This window comes from Momordica charantia (assembly GCF_013281855.1).
Source record: "Momordica charantia cultivar OHB3-1 chromosome 11 unlocalized genomic scaffold, Mcharantia_2.0 BLBB01000011.1, whole genome shotgun sequence".
Classification (NCBI taxonomy): domain Eukaryota; kingdom Viridiplantae; phylum Streptophyta; class Magnoliopsida; order Cucurbitales; family Cucurbitaceae; genus Momordica; species Momordica charantia.
Genome location: NW_028275159.1, coordinates 1283842 through 1300356, shown reverse-complemented (window position 1 = coordinate 1300356; position 16515 = coordinate 1283842). Strand labels below are relative to the sequence as shown.

The following is a 16515-nucleotide window of genomic DNA, read 5'->3' as shown; positions in this document are numbered from 1 at the left end:
TTTTTCTTTAGGGTTTATTTTAAGTATATTTCTTGAGGTTTAAATATGATAAAAGTTAAATTACTAATAAAATAAAAAACTTTGTGATATTCTACTTTATTTATTAAGTAAATTTGAAAATTTGACCTTCTGAAAAAAAAAAGTCATTATTTTTTCCTACGTTTGTGTTGAAAAATCATATGTATATAATTTTTTTTTTTGAAAGAAACCTATGGGTGATTAAGATTTAAAAGTTGGAGAAATTTTTTCATTTTCTAAAATCTTAAACTTAGAAATAAAAAAAAAAGGTGAAAACTGATATTTTCCTCTGAAAAATTCATTTAGACCTATTAAAAATTTTGATATAAAAAACTTTCATAAAATATTTTGTGATATTATATATAATGCGCATCCGGGGAATCGAACCCCGGTCAGTACCGTGGGAGGGTACTATGATACCACTACACTAGATGCGCTAGATGTTTTGGTAGAGTCTTTGTTTTTTAAACTATTTTAAAGTTGTAAATAAAAGACCTAAACATTTAAATGGGTTATCTAAAAGAAATAGCCAAAACGCCATAAAAGGAAAATCTATTACTTCCCTGTTGATATTAATAAAAATGTGCTCTCAATTTTATGAAGTTGTCGAGAAATTTTGAAAAAAAAATCATAGAAGTGGTAGAAATTGTATGATTTTTTTCGATACTTAATTTTATTTCTTATAATACAAGTAATATACTAATAGAAATGTTGCAGCAAGATTATGAATTTAATGGAAATTATGTAAATTGATAAATTTAAATTTAATGGTAGCTTAATTATGTTTTATTAATAATTCTAATCATCATTTATCAAAAAGGATGCCGACTAAAATATGGCTAGTTACATAATGGTAGTTTAATTATGTTTTATTAAAATCTAATCTTTAGTTAATCTTTAGTTACTTAATTGAATAAGATATAAAATATTGATATATAGACGAAATAATTCTAGAAAAAATAGATATTAAAAATGAAGTTGGACTTCAAATTTAAGAGAGAAATAGATAAAAGAGAATTGGAGAGTATAAGAGAGTGGATAATTTCGAGATTAAGGTGTGAAGAAAATTTTGAAGAGATAAAATATAACTCATTTTAAAAAATCAGGAGAGGAAAAAACAAAAAGGATTCTACAACCGTGTGCGGACAGGGGAAAAACGACCTTTCTCCTCTCTCGACACGTCGACATTGACTTATAAATCTCTGCTTTTCCGCCCAAATATGAGATTTTAAAAACCAATTTTAAAAGATATTTTTGGAAAATAAACAAAATAGTTTTAAAAAAGATGGTCGTTGTTCTTTGGTAAATATTAGGTAAACAGATTTTTTTTTGTAGCATTATCGATGTTTTCAAAAAAATTTGGAGGCACTAGTTCTTCGCATGTATACAAAAATACAACTAGAAATATACATCATATTTGTATTACTCACTTTTCTTAATTTTTATTAAAAAATATTTTTTAAGAATTGAACTAAGTTATTGAAAAATTAATTTAGTCAATTATGTACTTTTCAGACACATAGTTTTATAATATGGTATTAATATATATGTTAATTGCTACAATTCTCCATGCACCAGATCACTTGAGCCTTTATTCTCAATCAAATTAAGATGATTGCTACCAAAACAAGTATAATTCAGCGATAATTGACATATATTTTAGGTTGTGAGTTCGATCTCCCATCATCACATGTTGTATTCAAAAGAAAAAAAAATTAATATGTACCACAAGTGATCTTGCAATCATGTTTAATTTATTTAATTGATCTAGGTAATTATAATACTTTTATAAAATAATGATTTTTTTTCCGTGCATAGATCCTTCACATAGATATTGTGATGAAAGTTCTTAAATTGTATGACTTTATAATAGAATAGTCGTGAATTAAGATTAATTAATTTGTCCTAACACATATAACAATAGAAATGAGTTAGAGCCCAGAGGTTTTTTAAAAACTGAAAAAAAAAATGAAGAAACAACTTAAATTTCTCAGGAAAAACAAAAAAAGAAATCTACCAATTGAAAATAATAGTCGATTGTATTTGAAAAAAAGAAGGTTCCATTGGGGAGATATTAAAATTAATATTCTAATTTGCGCATCCCAGGAATCGAACTCTGGTCAATACCGTGGGAGGGTACTATGATACCACTACACTAGATGCGCTGAATGACTATAAAATGAGCTATTAATATAAAACTCTTTAACTATTGAGGTAAAAAAAAAAGAAATTCCGTTGCCGGGAATCGAACCCGGGTCTCCTGGGTGAAAGCCAGATATCCTAGCCGCTGGACGACAACGGATTGTTGAGATACAAAGCAATATAATTAAATTTATTCATATATATTATTTTATGTTAATAAGTATTTAACTTGAGTAATATGGTTGTCATGTCTTGAATCAATAACTATCTCAGGACACATTGCAATCCATTTACAGTCTTGTGACTCTCATCTTCTGATGATTCATTTTTGAGATTGTAAGATATCACTTTTTTAGTTGTATGCCTTTATAATTTGACAGTTTCCTATTGATGTGGCGAAGGACATTTGGAAATTGATCAAGTTAAAGAAATAATCTTAGAGATTTTGAAATTTTTTTTAAGATAACGAAATTCCATGTCACCCCACATGGGTAAAGATATACAACTTAAAAATAATGGGAGATAACTCCCCTTCCTATAAAAAAGTGAATAGCTCGAAGAACCAAATCATACATCTGGAAAAAGAAAACGTTTGGTAATATTTGCTCCTGTTTGTTTCTAAAGAATTTGAGCTGCTTCAAATTTGCAGCCGCTACAAATCATCTCTCTGCAAGAGTTTGCTTCATTACTGCTGCTGAAGATGGAGGACAGGCCAGGTTCAGTTGCACGCTGTTCTGAATTGACAAACTGCAAAAACTGCCATTTTCCATATGGATAGATGAAGTTGATCACCCACTCACTATCATACCATACTTTTGGTTTTGCAAAGTTTTTCTATTCCACCTGTACTTGGAATTGCTCTTGCGTCCACTGTTGTCAGTATTTGAGGTACTGACATCCCTCCAGAGATGACAATTTCTGCACCAAAAAACAAACTTCCAAGTTCATGATCACAATTACCACATTGCAAGAACGAATGTTCTCTTTTTTATATGACTGGAAGTTTAATCTTTTCAATGAATTTGATATACTCTCCCTAACTTGCGAGTTCGGATATTAGCATGAGGTCCAACACCTGCTAAATCAACACTATGCCCAAAAGCCTATGCTAACAAACAACGGTAAATCAAACCTTTTCGATATATTCTCAACGGAATCCATCTCACCCGCCTAACCACCACCTAAGATTCAACTCTTGAAAAAAAATGTAAATATCCAAATGGTTTCTCTTTTTGTCAGAAAGATCATACCAATTCCCTCTCGAACAGACAGATTTGGCCTCAGGATGTCCTTGGAACTCATAAGAAATATGTCTCCAAGATAGAGATGATTGGTAGGCACATAAACACAATAGAGTTCTTCCTCTTCCATTCTGCTCTGAAGAATAACTGAGGAAGTGATGAATCCAAAAGCATATTCTCCAGCACGAGGGTGCCTGATAATTGCCACTTCCTTGAAGGCATTTGAAGTTTGATCTGAGGCCGATATCAGATGGTCAAAATAATGTGATAAATGGATTGAAATTGGAGCAAGTGTTAAGATTTCAGTGCTTTTACCTGGTGATATTGCAGTACTGATTTGCTTTGAGGCCGTGTAAATATAGCTTACAAGTGGCATTTTCTTAATGAACCATTCACCAAGAGTAAGAACAGAAGCTCCCAACCAAGATGACATGAAAATACCAACTAGGAAGATGAATGTGATGGAGGTAACAAATCCAAGCCCTGCAGAAAATTATACTGAAATCTACTGCAGAAAAAAATTCACCTAAATTGTTCTTCTGGTCTTTTGAGGCAGAATAATAATTTAACTTACCAAAAATATTGATCCCTAAGTGATTGTATATTGGAGAAAAGAAACCATCAACAAAACGAATGAAGCCCCAAGTGATGTAGAATGTAATAGCAATTGGTAGAAGAATCACACTGCAAACAACACCCCATAAGCTAAAAATAAACAATACATATTCCTTACTATACTCCAGAAACATAAACCAGCCTAAAGTAAACCAGGGAAGACTGTCAACAAACAAACTTCAAACGAATCAAAGTTTACCCTTCATCTTATAATAACAGGACAAAATGAAATATGATTTCCCATTCATGAGATAAATCCATATCTTCAACAGAAATGCTTGGGTATAAAGAAAACAGCATTTATTCCACAAAATCGCAACATATATTAACAGTTACATATCTTGGAAGAACACCAGAGGAATTACCATCCTGACATGAACTTTTTCGATGCCCAGCTGCGAATGACTTTAGCAAAAGCCTAAGAAAGCCATGAACGGGAGGTTTAGTATTTACCGTTAATGAATGAAACCAATATAATAACCTCAACTTAGAGCATCTAGCTCTCTCAATCACAGTTAACTCGTTTTTGAGAGAAATCGCGGCAGGAAATCGAAAGAAAAATCTCGGATACAAATACAATTAACATTTGGGGAAAAAGGGGTTAAGAATTGAGAAGCGAAAACGGACCTCGCGGCCGGAGTGGTGATTGGGTAATGGCGCAGCGGGTGCGGAGGAAGATTTGGAGGCTCCATTTTCAGAAACTGTAGCGACAGGGATCAGAAGTTCTAGATCTCTTTCCCTCTCTCTAGTACCCATTTTTCTTCTTCTCTCTCTCTTCACTTTGATTTTGGAATCACATTTTGGGACTTTTGACACTCGCTTCTCTCCCCGCGAGAATTAACGAACTATTCGGAACTTCCAACTGATTTTCATTTCAATTTGCAGAGTGGACACGAAAAGCCAACCCGAAAATGGGTCGGGTCGGGCGCAAATAGCGAACCCGACTGGCATTGTTCTCTATAAATTATTACTCTGGCTTTTGAAGGTTAGAAATCGGAACAAATGCTATCTCAATGTAGTTCAACTAACTAAGATATCTATCTCCGACCATAAGATTGTGAGTCGAGTTCGAATTTGCAACCTTATATCTATTTTATAATCTAAAAAGTTATTCAAATATATCGATTTTTAGTATTATAATTCAAATGTTGGGAGTTAGAGTATTGTTTATAATTTTTTATAAATAATTAATGTTGAAAATTTTAAAAAATATTATATTGCAAGAGATATTAATAAGTATGTCTCACTATTGCCATGCACATAGTTCAATCGATAAAACATTATTTATCTCTTAAAAGTCGGAAATTCGAATCCCTACTTTTTAGTTGTACTAAAAAATTGTCCAACGAGTCATTCATGCTCATGATAATGTTAATATATTAATCAATTAAACTTGATTAAACCATACTTGATAATTTAATTATAATTGATTTTTTTTTTCTCGGAGAAAGCAATTATAATCGATTAAACTATACCAAGTTATAATTCAATTATATTATATGTATCTATTATAAGTAGTCTTGTAACAACTCATAACTTTCTAAATTACTCCACAGTTTTACTTATTTTCAGTAAAATTACATTTTAAAATAATTAAAATTAATGAGTTTGAAAAGTAGGGATAAAATTGCTCCATTTGTTTATTTATTTTTAATTAAATGTCATGGAACGATCTTTTAGTATATGATATATGTCTAGTTGAACAATGTAATTTTTTTTAAGTGGGATGTGAGGTTATAACTCACAATTTCATGATTGAAAATAGATGTCAATTCCACTAATCATCTAAACTCATGTTATGTTTAAAATTATAGATAGATGTCAACACCACTAATCTAAACTCATGTCGGTAATTGTTAATGTCTATTGATCATTGATAAAGAAAAATTATCACAATATTTTTAAAAGTGAAAGGGTAAACATTAAAAAATAATGTAGAAGTTAATACCAACACACAGGCTATTGTTTGCAATTTCACTGACAAAAACTCTTTCATGAGACTTTACTTCATTCACATGGTCTGAATATATATCTCTATGCATTTTCTACCTTTTAAACATTTTTTAAAATGTTAAACTAATGACTTTTGGAAACTTCATAGGTTAAAAAATTCTCATTATATTTAAATGATAACACAAAAAAACTCAATACATAATTTAAAAAAGATGTAATGATTAACTTAAATGTTAAAATCTTAGTCCAATAATTGACAAATTAAAAGTTTAAATACCAACTCTTACATATTAGACTAAAAAAAATTTGACATTAAAAAAGTGAGTAATCAATAGAATTATTATTTGTATTGATGGCTAGATTAGTAAAATACGGGGAAAAATGGATGATATTATAATTAAATACCGACAATCAAAATAACTAAGGAACAGAATACATTTGAGAGGAAAGCAAAACACCACCAATTTAACATTTCTTCAGGGGCACATTACACACAATCAGAATTTACAATTTACAACAAACATGCTCTCAGTAGTCAAAGCTAAAACCGATATTATATAATATTTAGAAAAAAAAAATTATTTTCAAAACCATCAGAAAAATATACATATTAATGGAGTTGGAATCTTGATCTTTATCCTCCAGTCGACCTGCTGAGAACTTGCAAGCCTCTCTCTTCTTCCTCAAATTTACATCACATTCACGTGCTCCCACCAGGATAATTGCACCCATTGTAGCCTGCACCAAAAAGCACAAAACAAAGTTTAGCCTTCTAATAATTCAGCCCTATTTTAATAGAAGTTTGAATTCTCAATTTCATCAATCAAACCTTCAGCTTCTAATTTTATAGAGAAAATCTAAACGTTTGAAATGTAAACAAGAAACAACTAACATTTTGTTAATGGATCCTTAGTACTTACTTGGATTGTTGGAGGAAAGTGTGGCAGTGTGTGAGAAGTCACAGGTCCATGGATCTCGGCCGGCGGCCTGGAAGAAGAGGTTCATGGCGTAGGCGGCGTGTGAGGCTATGGTGTTTGGCTCGAAACACGCGCCGCCGGGCTGAATGGCGCTGCAATCAAGCCCTCTTCCGCACGCGTAGTCCAAATTGGCTTGGAGCTGGGCGTCTGATACACCGCCCATCGGCACGCACCATGACCCTCCCCCTGCTTTTGGCTTTGGACCCGCCGGTGCTTTCGTCGATGGATTTGCCGGGGACGATGGAGTCGTCGCTGGTGTTTTGGGAGAAGCCGGAGTACTCTGTTGAAGACGATAAGCAATTCATTCGTAATATTCTTCAAAAATAGAAGATTACGATTTAATTTAACAGAAATTATTCGGGGGTTTTGTGAATTACTCTGTTACCTGGCCACTTTTTGAAAGGCCGACGTCGTACGTCATTGTAAGATCAGGTTTGAACAATCCGAAAGCTCTCTCAGAGCCAGGCCCAGGTTTCAAATCTTCGTCGTACAGCGCAAAGAGATACGTATCCACTGATTTTCCTGGCATCAATGGCGTCCCAACCATGGATCGGAGGTGCGCAATCAGATTACCGTTGAATGCTTTAGCATTCTCGAGACCTGGGCCAACCTCGCCGCCGTCTCCTTTGTACGGCCAACCAGTCTCCGCCACCACAATCTCCACGTTCTTGAAGCCCATGGAGTTCAACGCCGATCTTATGGCATCCACCTGAATCCAACCGGTGGCAAATAACATTTAAGAAAAAAAAGAAAATCCTAAGAACACACAGACCAGAACAGGGCTTGAAGATTCGTGAACTCACCTGAGCGTCGAACATGTTCATGTACTTGATGTTGGTGTTTGTATCGAGCCGCCCGGCGTTGGGCTGGAAAAGACAGAACGCCAAAGTCTCCGGCCGCGGGTCGCTTTGATACGCGAAGTATGGGTACGGGTTAATGGTGAATGGCGATCCAGTCGCGCTGTTGAACTCCAGTAGCCCCTTCAACACGCTCATATAGTTGGGGTGGAAGACCGCAGACGATGGCGGCTCCGATTGGCGAAGCACCGCCATTGAGTGGACAGTGGAAACCTTAATATTACTCCCCAGAGATATCGAATTCAGCGCGTTTTGGAGATTCTGAATTGCCGGCAAGAGCTGGTTCATCAGATTTTGATCATTGGAAGTTATCACCTCGTTGCCGACCGTGATGAGGATGATTTTGCTCGCCGGGTAGAAGGGGGCTACATTCGCGTTAACCCAATTTTGGGCGAAATTCGGGTCGGACGCTAGGGCTGGAATGTCACCGTTGGCAGCGCCGATTACAATTCCGATCCCCGTGTTTGCTAGGGCTTTGATGATGGCCGGATCAGCACCATAGAGTCGAACTTTCTCGATTGAAGTTGATTGAAGTAACTTCGCCGTCGCCGACGGCGGAGGAAGGTTATCGGCGACTTGACCGTAGTTGATTCCGATGAACGATTGCGAGTCTGCAAAACAGAGGCTATTCAAATTAGACTGATAAACTTTTCACCCTTTCTTTCGATTCTTTACTGAAAATTCTCCATCTCCTTTTTCTCTCTCTTTCGTTTTCTTTCAATCTTCCCCTGTTATAGAATCTCCATCACAAGATTCACAATCAAGCTTCAAAAGACTATCGCTACGGGAAATTCACAGAGAGTCCAATTTATTTTCTCAATAAACATAACCAGAAAACGAAACTGGAAGACTATACGAACATGAAAACTTGAAAAGGTAGAAAAATCTCCAGTAGTTGGTAAAAGATTCACATATAACAAAAAGAGAAACCAGAAACTTACAGGCGAAATCAGCGACCAATAGAATGTTGAGGAAGAAGAAAACAGTAGCACGAAGAAGAGTGGAGGCCATGGCCGATGAGTTTGGAAGTTGCGATATGTTGGAGACGTGACGCAGAGGAAGAAGAAATTAAATAGATGGAGAAGCAAGGAAGAGGACAAGGGTAGTATAGTAAAATTAAAATTCGGTGGGCCCTCTTTACTTTTTCAAAAGCGGGCTGCCCGACAAGAGCGGTGAATGAATTCCACCGTTAGAGAAGTGGAAGTGAGAGCTGGAAGAGTCGTGGAAGTCTCCCATGAGTTGCGCGAGTAACGTCGAGCTTAGAATAATAATTTAAAAAACATATAAAAAGCTATATTGTCTATGTTTTTCTGAATGACCCAAATGCCCTTTTTTCTTGACCGTTGCCCAACTTCCTTTTGCAATTGAAAATTGTGGGAGGAAAATTAAATAAACACCTTTTAAAATTTTTATTAGATTTCTATTTTTTTAAACATTATTAAATTATTATTATAATATTAATTATTAATTCAAAGTTTCACCCTTATTAATTAATTGAGCTAAATTCATATTAACAACTTTTAATATTTTCATTTTTTTCAGATGTGGAAATATAAACTAGAGACAGAAGAGATGTTATTGTTGTCATGTTTAATTAAATTATGTTTAAATTGACTTTATTATGTTTTGATTAAACCTACTGAATTTTTAATCTTTTAAATTTAATGCTTTTACCATATTATAAATACATATATTTTGAACCTACGATTATAGAAGAGTTAAAGTTATCTTCGTTAGTTATACTAACTTGGTAGCGTAGAGAGTAAATTGTGGATATGAAGTTGAGCATCATGGTGTAATATTTTGTTCTGTATTAAGAAAAATATTTTGTTTTAAATGAGATGTTGTTGACGCATGGTCCTCCATAAATAATCAACTAAATATTACTGAAAATTAAAGATTAACAACTTAAATGATCTTAGACTTAAACTCAAATGAAGTACTTATATAAGTGTTTGTACTATACGTTGGAAGGAATATTTCATCTTTCTAATATAAATTTACATTTTTTTTACTATCAATAAAAGTAAAATATCAAACAAATATAAATAATATCGTATTTACACCTACTTGACTATAATTCAGTTGGTCGAGACATTTATATCCGACCAAATTGAAATCTCCCTCCCAAAAAACAGTTACATGACAATAAAGTAGATTATTAATTAAATACTAAAATGTGGCTATAAACTGTCCAAAGGAAAAAAGAGAAGAGAGAAGAAACTAGCAAAAAAAATAAAAAAAATTCTCCACGCTTTTACTTCGCCATTAAGAAACATTACTCATCCATCCCATCTCGCAAACGTGACCCACGGACCCCATTTTTCAACGTGCAAAGGTGCTTTGAGCAGCGAGAGAGCAAAGCATTTCCATGAAAGCGCGCTGTGGAGAAAAGGGCGGATTCTCAATTTACTTGTTAAATAATGTTCACTACTTTACGATCAAAGCATAAAGGAGGGCGAGCTTTACGATGGCGGGATTAATTAGTGTGGAAGCAAGCTCGATCTGCTGCATCGGACTTTGAATCTGAGCTGTCATCTGTCAGCTTTATCCGTGGAAGATAAGACAACTTTCGGATTATGTACGGTACGTCTGTTTCCGATCGGAGCTGTAGTTCTAAAGCTAAATTTGTCGTTAATGCCTTAATCAGGTTTCTCCATACGTTCTGGAGAAGGAAAAGAAACATAAGTTTGAAGTATTGATCATATTCCCCATTATCCGACGAATTAAGCCATCCGGTTGAATCGAATTGTTTATGTCTCGGTCTGTATTTGTTGTCTACTGGCTTGCATTTCCCCAATTTCATATACAACTAAACTAAGAATTGATCTATTACAATCTAAGGCGAATGTTTAAAGTTGGAGTTCATTTGGACAAGGCCCAAATTCGGTAAGACCTTCGTCTTCGATTATTTTCGATTGAGTACTACTGGTGTGCTATACTAGATCAAGATGTTTAGATGCGGATTGAATTTCGACGATGGGCATTGATCATCGATGTCATTAAAGTGTAGATATTTGGGTGTGCTTTGTTTTTACCCTCAGGGTCCAAATTAGAAGTAAGAGAAAAGCAAAGTAAGGTAGCAGGACTCAAGTTAATGGAAATACCTCTGGCTTTCCCTAAAAATAGGAAGTATAAACATTCTTGACTTGCACAATTTAAAGAACACTGCTATAACTTATCTGTTACAACTCACAAAACCAACAAACACGAGTTAATGTGTCTACTATTACGATTGGCAGATTTTAAAATCAACCAAATACATCATAAATCGAAGAACTTTTCTTCTCAAATTTCTATGCCCCATCTTTTCGTCAAAAGATGACAGACATGTACAAGGTCTCTTGTAACTTCATCAAGCAGTCCACTTAGGACATGCTTCTCAACATCCCTTACAACTTCCTCTCTTTCAAGAAATACTAATGTGGTCTCATTCCATCCCATGTCCCACATACTATTCAAGTCAGGTTCCTGGTTATAGATATCAATTTCAAGCATTTTGGGTAAATAGTCTTGCACTTCACATTCCAGGTCACCATTCTTACCGTAGAATTTGAATGCCTCAACGTCTCTATGTAACTGCTTGATCAAGTCATCCAGAGATCCTATTTTCTTGGACCTCAAAGAAATGTTTGTGCAAGGACGATTGTTGAGCTCTTGACGTATACCCTTTCGCTTCATGAGCTCGTAACTACAATCAATTGTGAGATTTCTGCCATTTTTTGGATGGCCATGGCCACTTTCATGAAGAATGAAGCTGGGAATGTTGAGTTTGAAAAGTGCCTCTGCTGCATTCAGGAACCATTCACTTGTTATAAGCGTCTGCTTAAGGTGGTTTTCACTTTCTGTCAGTGTCTCTTGTTTTCTTGACTTGGAAAGACTGTGCAGGTCCGCTAAGTGTGAGGGATATAGGGTGTTCATGTTGTATTTTTCTGCTTCTGCACCATAAAGAAATTAGATATTGATAAGAAATACTCAGTACTTGTTCACATTTATGCATTCTCAATTGAACTACTGTGTTCCCTCATGCTGTCCATGCATATTCTGTCTCTACGTTTTGACGCTTGTGCAGGGTAGGGTCTTGCTTTCTCGAACGAGTTTATTGTCTTACATGCTTAATGTGCTTGTACTTGGACAAGTGTTTAGAGTATCTTTTGTGGAGAAGGTGGGGTGGGGGGATGATGATTATATGTGGATTTAAATAGTAAATCTAGGACATATAGAAGATACGCTTACTTCTTTCTATTTATGGAATAAACTTCGCTAGTTTAGCTTACCCTCTACTGCATTTATTACAACTTTGGAGCTGTTGATTTCACCTCTGCCCAAAACTGATCTTTGATCTTGCTGACTGCTAGTACTGAACGGGATTGTTTTCTGGCACTGCATATACTTCAGTAGAAAGATTAGACATATATGAGTTATCTTGTTTGGGATGTGAAATGTGAAGTTTGAACAAAAAGTTAATTTTCTTTTTTTATAACTGGGAGTCGGAGTCTTGCTCTCCTATACCCAGAGATACCCGTACCCACCCCAAGGTTTGGACCCGGGAGACATCATGGATTTTTGTATTAAACTCACATGAATGTTCGAACTTGAGACCTCTAAATCCGTATGACCAAGAGACCTCAAGTCCTTGCCAACTGAGTTGCCTTTTGAGTGGCAAATAGTTAAAACATATTGAACTTAAAATTTTGACAACTTGAGAAGAGTTGAACTTACCCTGTCATCTGGAGCTGATATTTGTGGCTCTTTCAAGCTATGGCATTCATCTCCAGCAGGACTGGGTAGTGTCAAAACCTGCTCAGTCTCTTCACGCGAATCTTGTGTGCTATTCGGTGGCTGGACGCTTACTACTGTTACTCCGGATTCCACCATACGAGCTTCCACTTCTTTAGATCCATTGGCTCCAAGGATTTCAGGTCCATCTAATGCATTTATTTTGTCGTGTTCGATTAAAGGAGAGATGGTTGGCATCTCCCCTGACAGGGTCGGGAACAGCCTTCGGGCTTCCCTGTTAACACATCGGTCTAATGCATTTATTTTGTCACGTTTCTCTTGTTCCACTTCCTGTAATGTTGGACTTTTCTGTTTCCTTGTATATGTTTCACTAATTATAGGCCCCTCACTTTTCTGCATTTTTGTAGATTCGGGGTCATTTTTCACAGGTCCCTTAGCATGTTGCATTTCCACAACTTGCTCTTTTCCGAATGTAGTTTCTGAGTCCCTTGAAGCGGAACTTTGTTCTACGGTCTTGTGGGTAATCTCAGTTGTTTTGTCATTTGCATCATAGCAGTTGTTTTCTCTGGAAGGATTTTCAGGGCATCTATTGTTAGGAACTGAGCTAGAGTGTCGAGCAGTGATGGTTTCTTTGCAGCTTTTCTTACTTTGTCTGACATGGTTCATATCCTGCTGTTTCTTTGGAAATGTGCAAGTGTCATGAACTGGTTTTGTTAAACTCTTGGAAGTGACCCCACTTCTCTTTTGATTTCTCTCCTGCACCATCTGTTTTCCAGTCCTCTGTTTCTTCTCTTCTGTATGATGATTTATTTCTCCTGTCTCTACTTTATGGAGGATAGGTGGCTGCTGGTTTTTGGGAATGTTTGGGGGCTGTTGCTGCGTTCTTGATTGAAGTTTGTCTAGATATCTCTTTTCTATTGGAGGGGTTCTTTCTTTGTATCCTTGCAATATGATTGCATGTTCCGATTTTTTATGCAATTGTGCTTCCATCTGCTGCACTCCGTTCTTTTTAAGTTCTCCTCTCTTTTGATCCCTTTCCGTGGTGTTTAGCTCCCTATGCTTTTGGTGATGATGCTTCATATCACCTTCCCGATAATCCTTCTGAGGCACCCCATTCTTTAATACTTCTCTATGTTCATCCCTGTCTGTTCCTTTTTGCTCCCTGTGCTTTATGTGAAGCTGCTTTGTAAGTCCTTCCTGATGGTCCTTCTGACTTGTGACTCTCTGCCTTATTTCATTTTTGTTTTGTTGTTTAAATACTGTAATGGTTGGTGTTGATGGGCTTGTTTGTGGCCTTCTTCCTTCAATGTCTTTCCATGATGGTTTCCCACGAATAGTGATGGCTTGAAGACTTGCATCATTTGTAGGAAAGTTATTCACTGCTTGTGGAACAATTATGGTGTTCACTAAAGCTGAATTCTTTTCTGATATGGTTGGTCTTGGATTTCTTGAATTGGACCGACTTTCTTTAATATTAGTCCTTGGCTCAGCCTTTCTGGTGATCCCCCTGGCTGTTGGCTGCAGATCTTTTTGTGTGACCTTTTGCTTGGAACCTGAGTCCTGATGTGTATAATTTGAATTGTCTGAAAGGTAATCTAGCCCCATTAGTTTTGCAATTACATTTGAAATTCCCACCTTCTCTTGTGTGTTAGAAGTTTTTACATCATGGCCATAGGTTGCTGATCTTCTATGGAAACTTAATTTTACAGTAGTCATAGGTTGCTCTTCACGGTTGAAGTTTACTCCCTCTGCAGTGTATCTCAGGGTTGCTAACTTCTTATTTTGACCATTTCCTTTGACTTCTTGGCTGCTGTGTGAATTTAGCGAGAATTTGTCCAAGGAGAATCGTGGCTGGTAAAATTTCTGATCAGGTGTTTCATCTTTATTTTCTTCAGCATCTTCTTCATTCTCTAAAAGTACTATCCTATTCTTCTGCTGTGGGTTGATCATGTGCTCTGAAGCTTCATGCAAGTTCACAAGCATCCTCAAGGACTCCTCCAAATCCATGGCCCCCTTCAATAGTTCTTGTCCAATTTCGATGGAACATGTGCCAAAATTACGACCATTAGAGCAGGTTCTTAGAATCTGGTTCAGTTTCTGTGCCCCTTTTGATATCTCCTTAATATGAAGATGCGAGATGGTTGGAAAGTATCCACTTGCACTGTGGTTCCTGTCTAGGCTGCCTCTTTTAGTCATTTTCCCGATTTCAAAGGACCTTCTACCAATTTGTTGCAGAAAACCCAACATCAAATTGTTTCCCGATGAAGTATTTCCTCTTAGTTTTCCTCCATTTTCTAGTGCAAAGGCCAAGGCCATGGACAAGTCTCCTATTTGTTCCGAGTTCCGGCCTCTAGTGTAAGGAACAATCTGATTTGAATTGTTTTCAGTCATCAGTGATTTATTGCCTCCACCATATCTTGTGTTTGCTGTGCTCCCAGTCTTGGGAACACTCTGCATCATATCAATACATTTAACCACAACAAAGTCAGATTCTCAAAAATAAGCACTGTTAACCGACTTCTCTAATTTAAGTTTTGCATACCATTCCATGTGTTTTAGTGTTCTTTGATCCTCTGTGAATTTGTTTCGAGTAAGCATATGCATCTGGAAAAAAAACGGAAAAAAAAACGAAAAGAAAAAAATGACATGAACATTAAATATGTAACTGTTGTTAGAGCTCGTTCATGATGTATCAAAGCTACGTAAGACAATATAAGAGAAATTAATGCTAATTATCAAGTTATGAATATAGCGATATGCCATTAAATTGATCGATTGTGCTACACTGCAGAAGTGGAAAAATAACTTCTTTATCTATTATTCCTTTTAAGTTTTAAACTTCTCTTGCAAGTTAGTGCTGTTATTTGCTACGCTTTTAGCATTGCTTGTATTCATGGAAAGAAGAATCATTCTCTTCAGAAAACCTTCATATGCTCTTAAACTCTCAGTTCTTGAATTTTCTGGGTGTGATCATTCATTTGTTATAACATGGCTTTTGTTTCAGACTTTATCAACCAGTATCATCCGCTAGAAGAACATCAAAAGAAGGAATGGTTTCAGCATCAACAATGTGAAGATAACCAGGCCAAACTCTAAGCTATAACCGAATTTTGTATACTTTACTAACCTATCGTCGTAGTTTTGGAACGGTTGGAGGTTTGTGATGCAGCGGCCATCCGCTCCTTTCTCAATCTGAGATCATCCAACAGCTTCTGAGCAAAATCCGATCTCTTTGCCATGTTGGGTTTGGTGTGGAACTTCTCATCAACCGAACAAGGGAATGTGTCTACATTGTTTTTGAGGGTATTTCTAAGTGGAAGAAGATTGCTGTGATTTCTTTTCAGCTGTGGTTGGAGGGGATCTCTCAGGGTTGGGTGAGATGGGAAGTGTGTTCTGAACCAAAATCAATCTGAGTTTGAAATTTTGGCTTTTAAAAGGTTGACGTGAAAGTCTCTCTCTGTGTTGCATTTTACTTTTATTACAATTTAAGCAACAGCAAACATATTGAAGGGCTTCTTGTCCAAGCCTTCTGTGTCAGCTTTCTTTCCCTTTCTTTCACCTTCTTCTCTTTCCAGGTAGCTTCACAAAATAGAGTCTATTATGGCTGAAATTGAAGAGCCCTGTCCATTTTGTAATGGTAAAATTCATGATTGTCGAGTGCATTTTCAAGAACAATTCTTTTGTTAAATTACATTTGGACCAACTGATTTTAAATTTTAGTCATATTGGATCATTTATTCTAAAATGACGTGTGTTTACTTATAAATATTTGATGTCATGATTCATGTGGAGGAATTGTAGATGATCATTCATCTAAAGGAACTAGGAACTCGGATAAATTGAGAGGAAATTGAAATTGGCTGAAATATTATGATAATGCCTATTTGTTGGCATAGATGTTTATTTTTATATTTTTAAAAACAACGTAAACATAAACACAAAAACAACCCAAAACCTTGAGTTTTTTAAATT

General features: G+C 35.9%; 3 protein-coding genes, 1 long non-coding RNA gene and 3 other non-coding genes across 8 annotated transcripts; 2 read left to right on the top strand and 5 right to left on the bottom strand.

Moving 5' to 3' along the window:
• Positions 1 to 384: 384 nt before the first annotated feature.
• On the bottom strand, positions 385 to 455 carry TRNAG-CCC (transfer RNA glycine (anticodon CCC)). The gene has a single exon. It is a non-coding gene; the product is annotated as a tRNA-Gly (tRNA).
• A 1793-nt stretch (positions 456 to 2248) lies between these two features.
• TRNAE-UUC (transfer RNA glutamic acid (anticodon UUC)) lies at positions 2249 to 2320 on the bottom strand. The gene has a single exon. It is a non-coding gene; the product is annotated as a tRNA-Glu (tRNA).
• Positions 2321 to 2584: 264 nt separating this feature from the next.
• Positions 2585 to 4878, bottom strand: LOC111009635 (protein LIKE COV 3). Its single transcript, XM_022282779.2, has 6 exons — positions 4644 to 4878; positions 4382 to 4434; positions 3976 to 4085; positions 3717 to 3884; positions 3411 to 3635; positions 2585 to 3078 (listed from the first exon to the last, which is right to left on the bottom strand). Exons 1-6 carry the CDS (start codon positions 4770 to 4772, stop codon positions 2963 to 2965), a joined length of 801 nt encoding a protein of 266 aa, XP_022138471.1. The 5' UTR covers positions 4773 to 4878; the 3' UTR covers positions 2585 to 2962.
• A 1536-nt stretch (positions 4879 to 6414) lies between these two features.
• LOC111012336 (glucan endo-1,3-beta-glucosidase 7) lies at positions 6415 to 8896 on the bottom strand. Its single transcript, XM_022286449.2, has 5 exons — positions 8745 to 8896; positions 7750 to 8414; positions 7332 to 7655; positions 6890 to 7226; positions 6415 to 6707 (listed from the first exon to the last, which is right to left on the bottom strand). The coding sequence occupies exons 1-5, from the start codon at positions 8812 to 8814 to the stop codon at positions 6670 to 6672; spliced, it is 1434 nt and encodes a 477-aa protein (XP_022142141.1). The 5' UTR covers positions 8815 to 8896; the 3' UTR covers positions 6415 to 6669.
• Positions 8897 to 9883: 987 nt separating this feature from the next.
• Positions 9884 to 16262, top strand: LOC148207985 (uncharacterized). The gene is made up of 2 exons (XR_015788745.1): positions 9884 to 10389; positions 15548 to 16262. It is a non-coding gene; the product is annotated as an uncharacterized LOC148207985 (long non-coding RNA).
• On the bottom strand, positions 10898 to 15806 carry LOC111008776 (uncharacterized). Of its 2 annotated transcripts, none has more exons than XM_022281590.2 (5): positions 15671 to 15806; positions 15086 to 15147; positions 12526 to 14994; positions 12081 to 12195; positions 10898 to 11741 (listed from the first exon to the last, which is right to left on the bottom strand). In XM_022281590.2, exons 1-5 carry the CDS (start codon positions 15780 to 15782, stop codon positions 11092 to 11094), a joined length of 3408 nt encoding a protein of 1135 aa, XP_022137282.1. In that variant the 5' UTR covers positions 15783 to 15806; the 3' UTR covers positions 10898 to 11091. The 2 variants fall into 2 exon arrangements, with proteins under 2 accessions (XP_022137282.1, XP_022137290.1); XM_022281598.2 differs by having other exon boundaries at positions 12081 to 12186.
• On the top strand, positions 12751 to 12862 carry LOC148207986 (U6atac minor spliceosomal RNA). The gene has a single exon (XR_015789110.1). It is a non-coding gene; the product is annotated as a U6atac minor spliceosomal RNA (small nuclear RNA).
• Positions 16263 to 16515: the final 253 nt, after the last annotated feature.

Excerpts from the sequence above, each read along its gene's own strand:
- LOC111008776 (XM_022281590.2), bottom strand. The coding sequence starts at position 15,782 with ATGGCAAAGAGATCGGATTTTGCTCAGAAGCTGTTGGATGATCTCAGA. Across the intron at positions 14,995-15,085 it reads ACACTAAAACACATGGAATG|AGTGTTCCCAAGACTGGGAG; the intron begins GTATGCAAAACT and ends GATATGATGCAG. Across the intron at positions 12,196-12,525 it reads TATCAGCTCCAGATGACAGG|TATATGCAGTGCCAGAAAAC; the intron begins GTAAGTTCAACT and ends TTTCTACTGAAG.
- LOC111009635 (XM_022282779.2), bottom strand. The coding sequence starts at position 4,772 with ATGGGTACTAGAGAGAGGGAAAGAGATCTAGAACTTCTGATCCCTGTC. Across the intron at positions 4,086-4,381 it reads AAAAAGTTCATGTCAGGATG|TGTGATTCTTCTACCAATTG; the intron begins GTAATTCCTCTG and ends TGTTGTTTGCAG. Across the intron at positions 3,636-3,716 it reads CAGTACTGCAATATCACCAG|ATCAAACTTCAAATGCCTTC; the intron begins GTAAAAGCACTG and ends TATCGGCCTCAG.
- LOC111012336 (XM_022286449.2), bottom strand. The coding sequence starts at position 8,814 with ATGGCCTCCACTCTTCTTCGTGCTACTGTTTTCTTCTTCCTCAACATT. Across the intron at positions 7,227-7,331 it reads GCCTTTCAAAAAGTGGCCAG|AGTACTCCGGCTTCTCCCAA; the intron begins GTAACAGAGTAA and ends CGTCTTCAACAG. Across the intron at positions 6,708-6,889 it reads ACTTTCCTCCAACAATCCAA|GCTACAATGGGTGCAATTAT; the intron begins GTAAGTACTAAG and ends TTTTTGGTGCAG.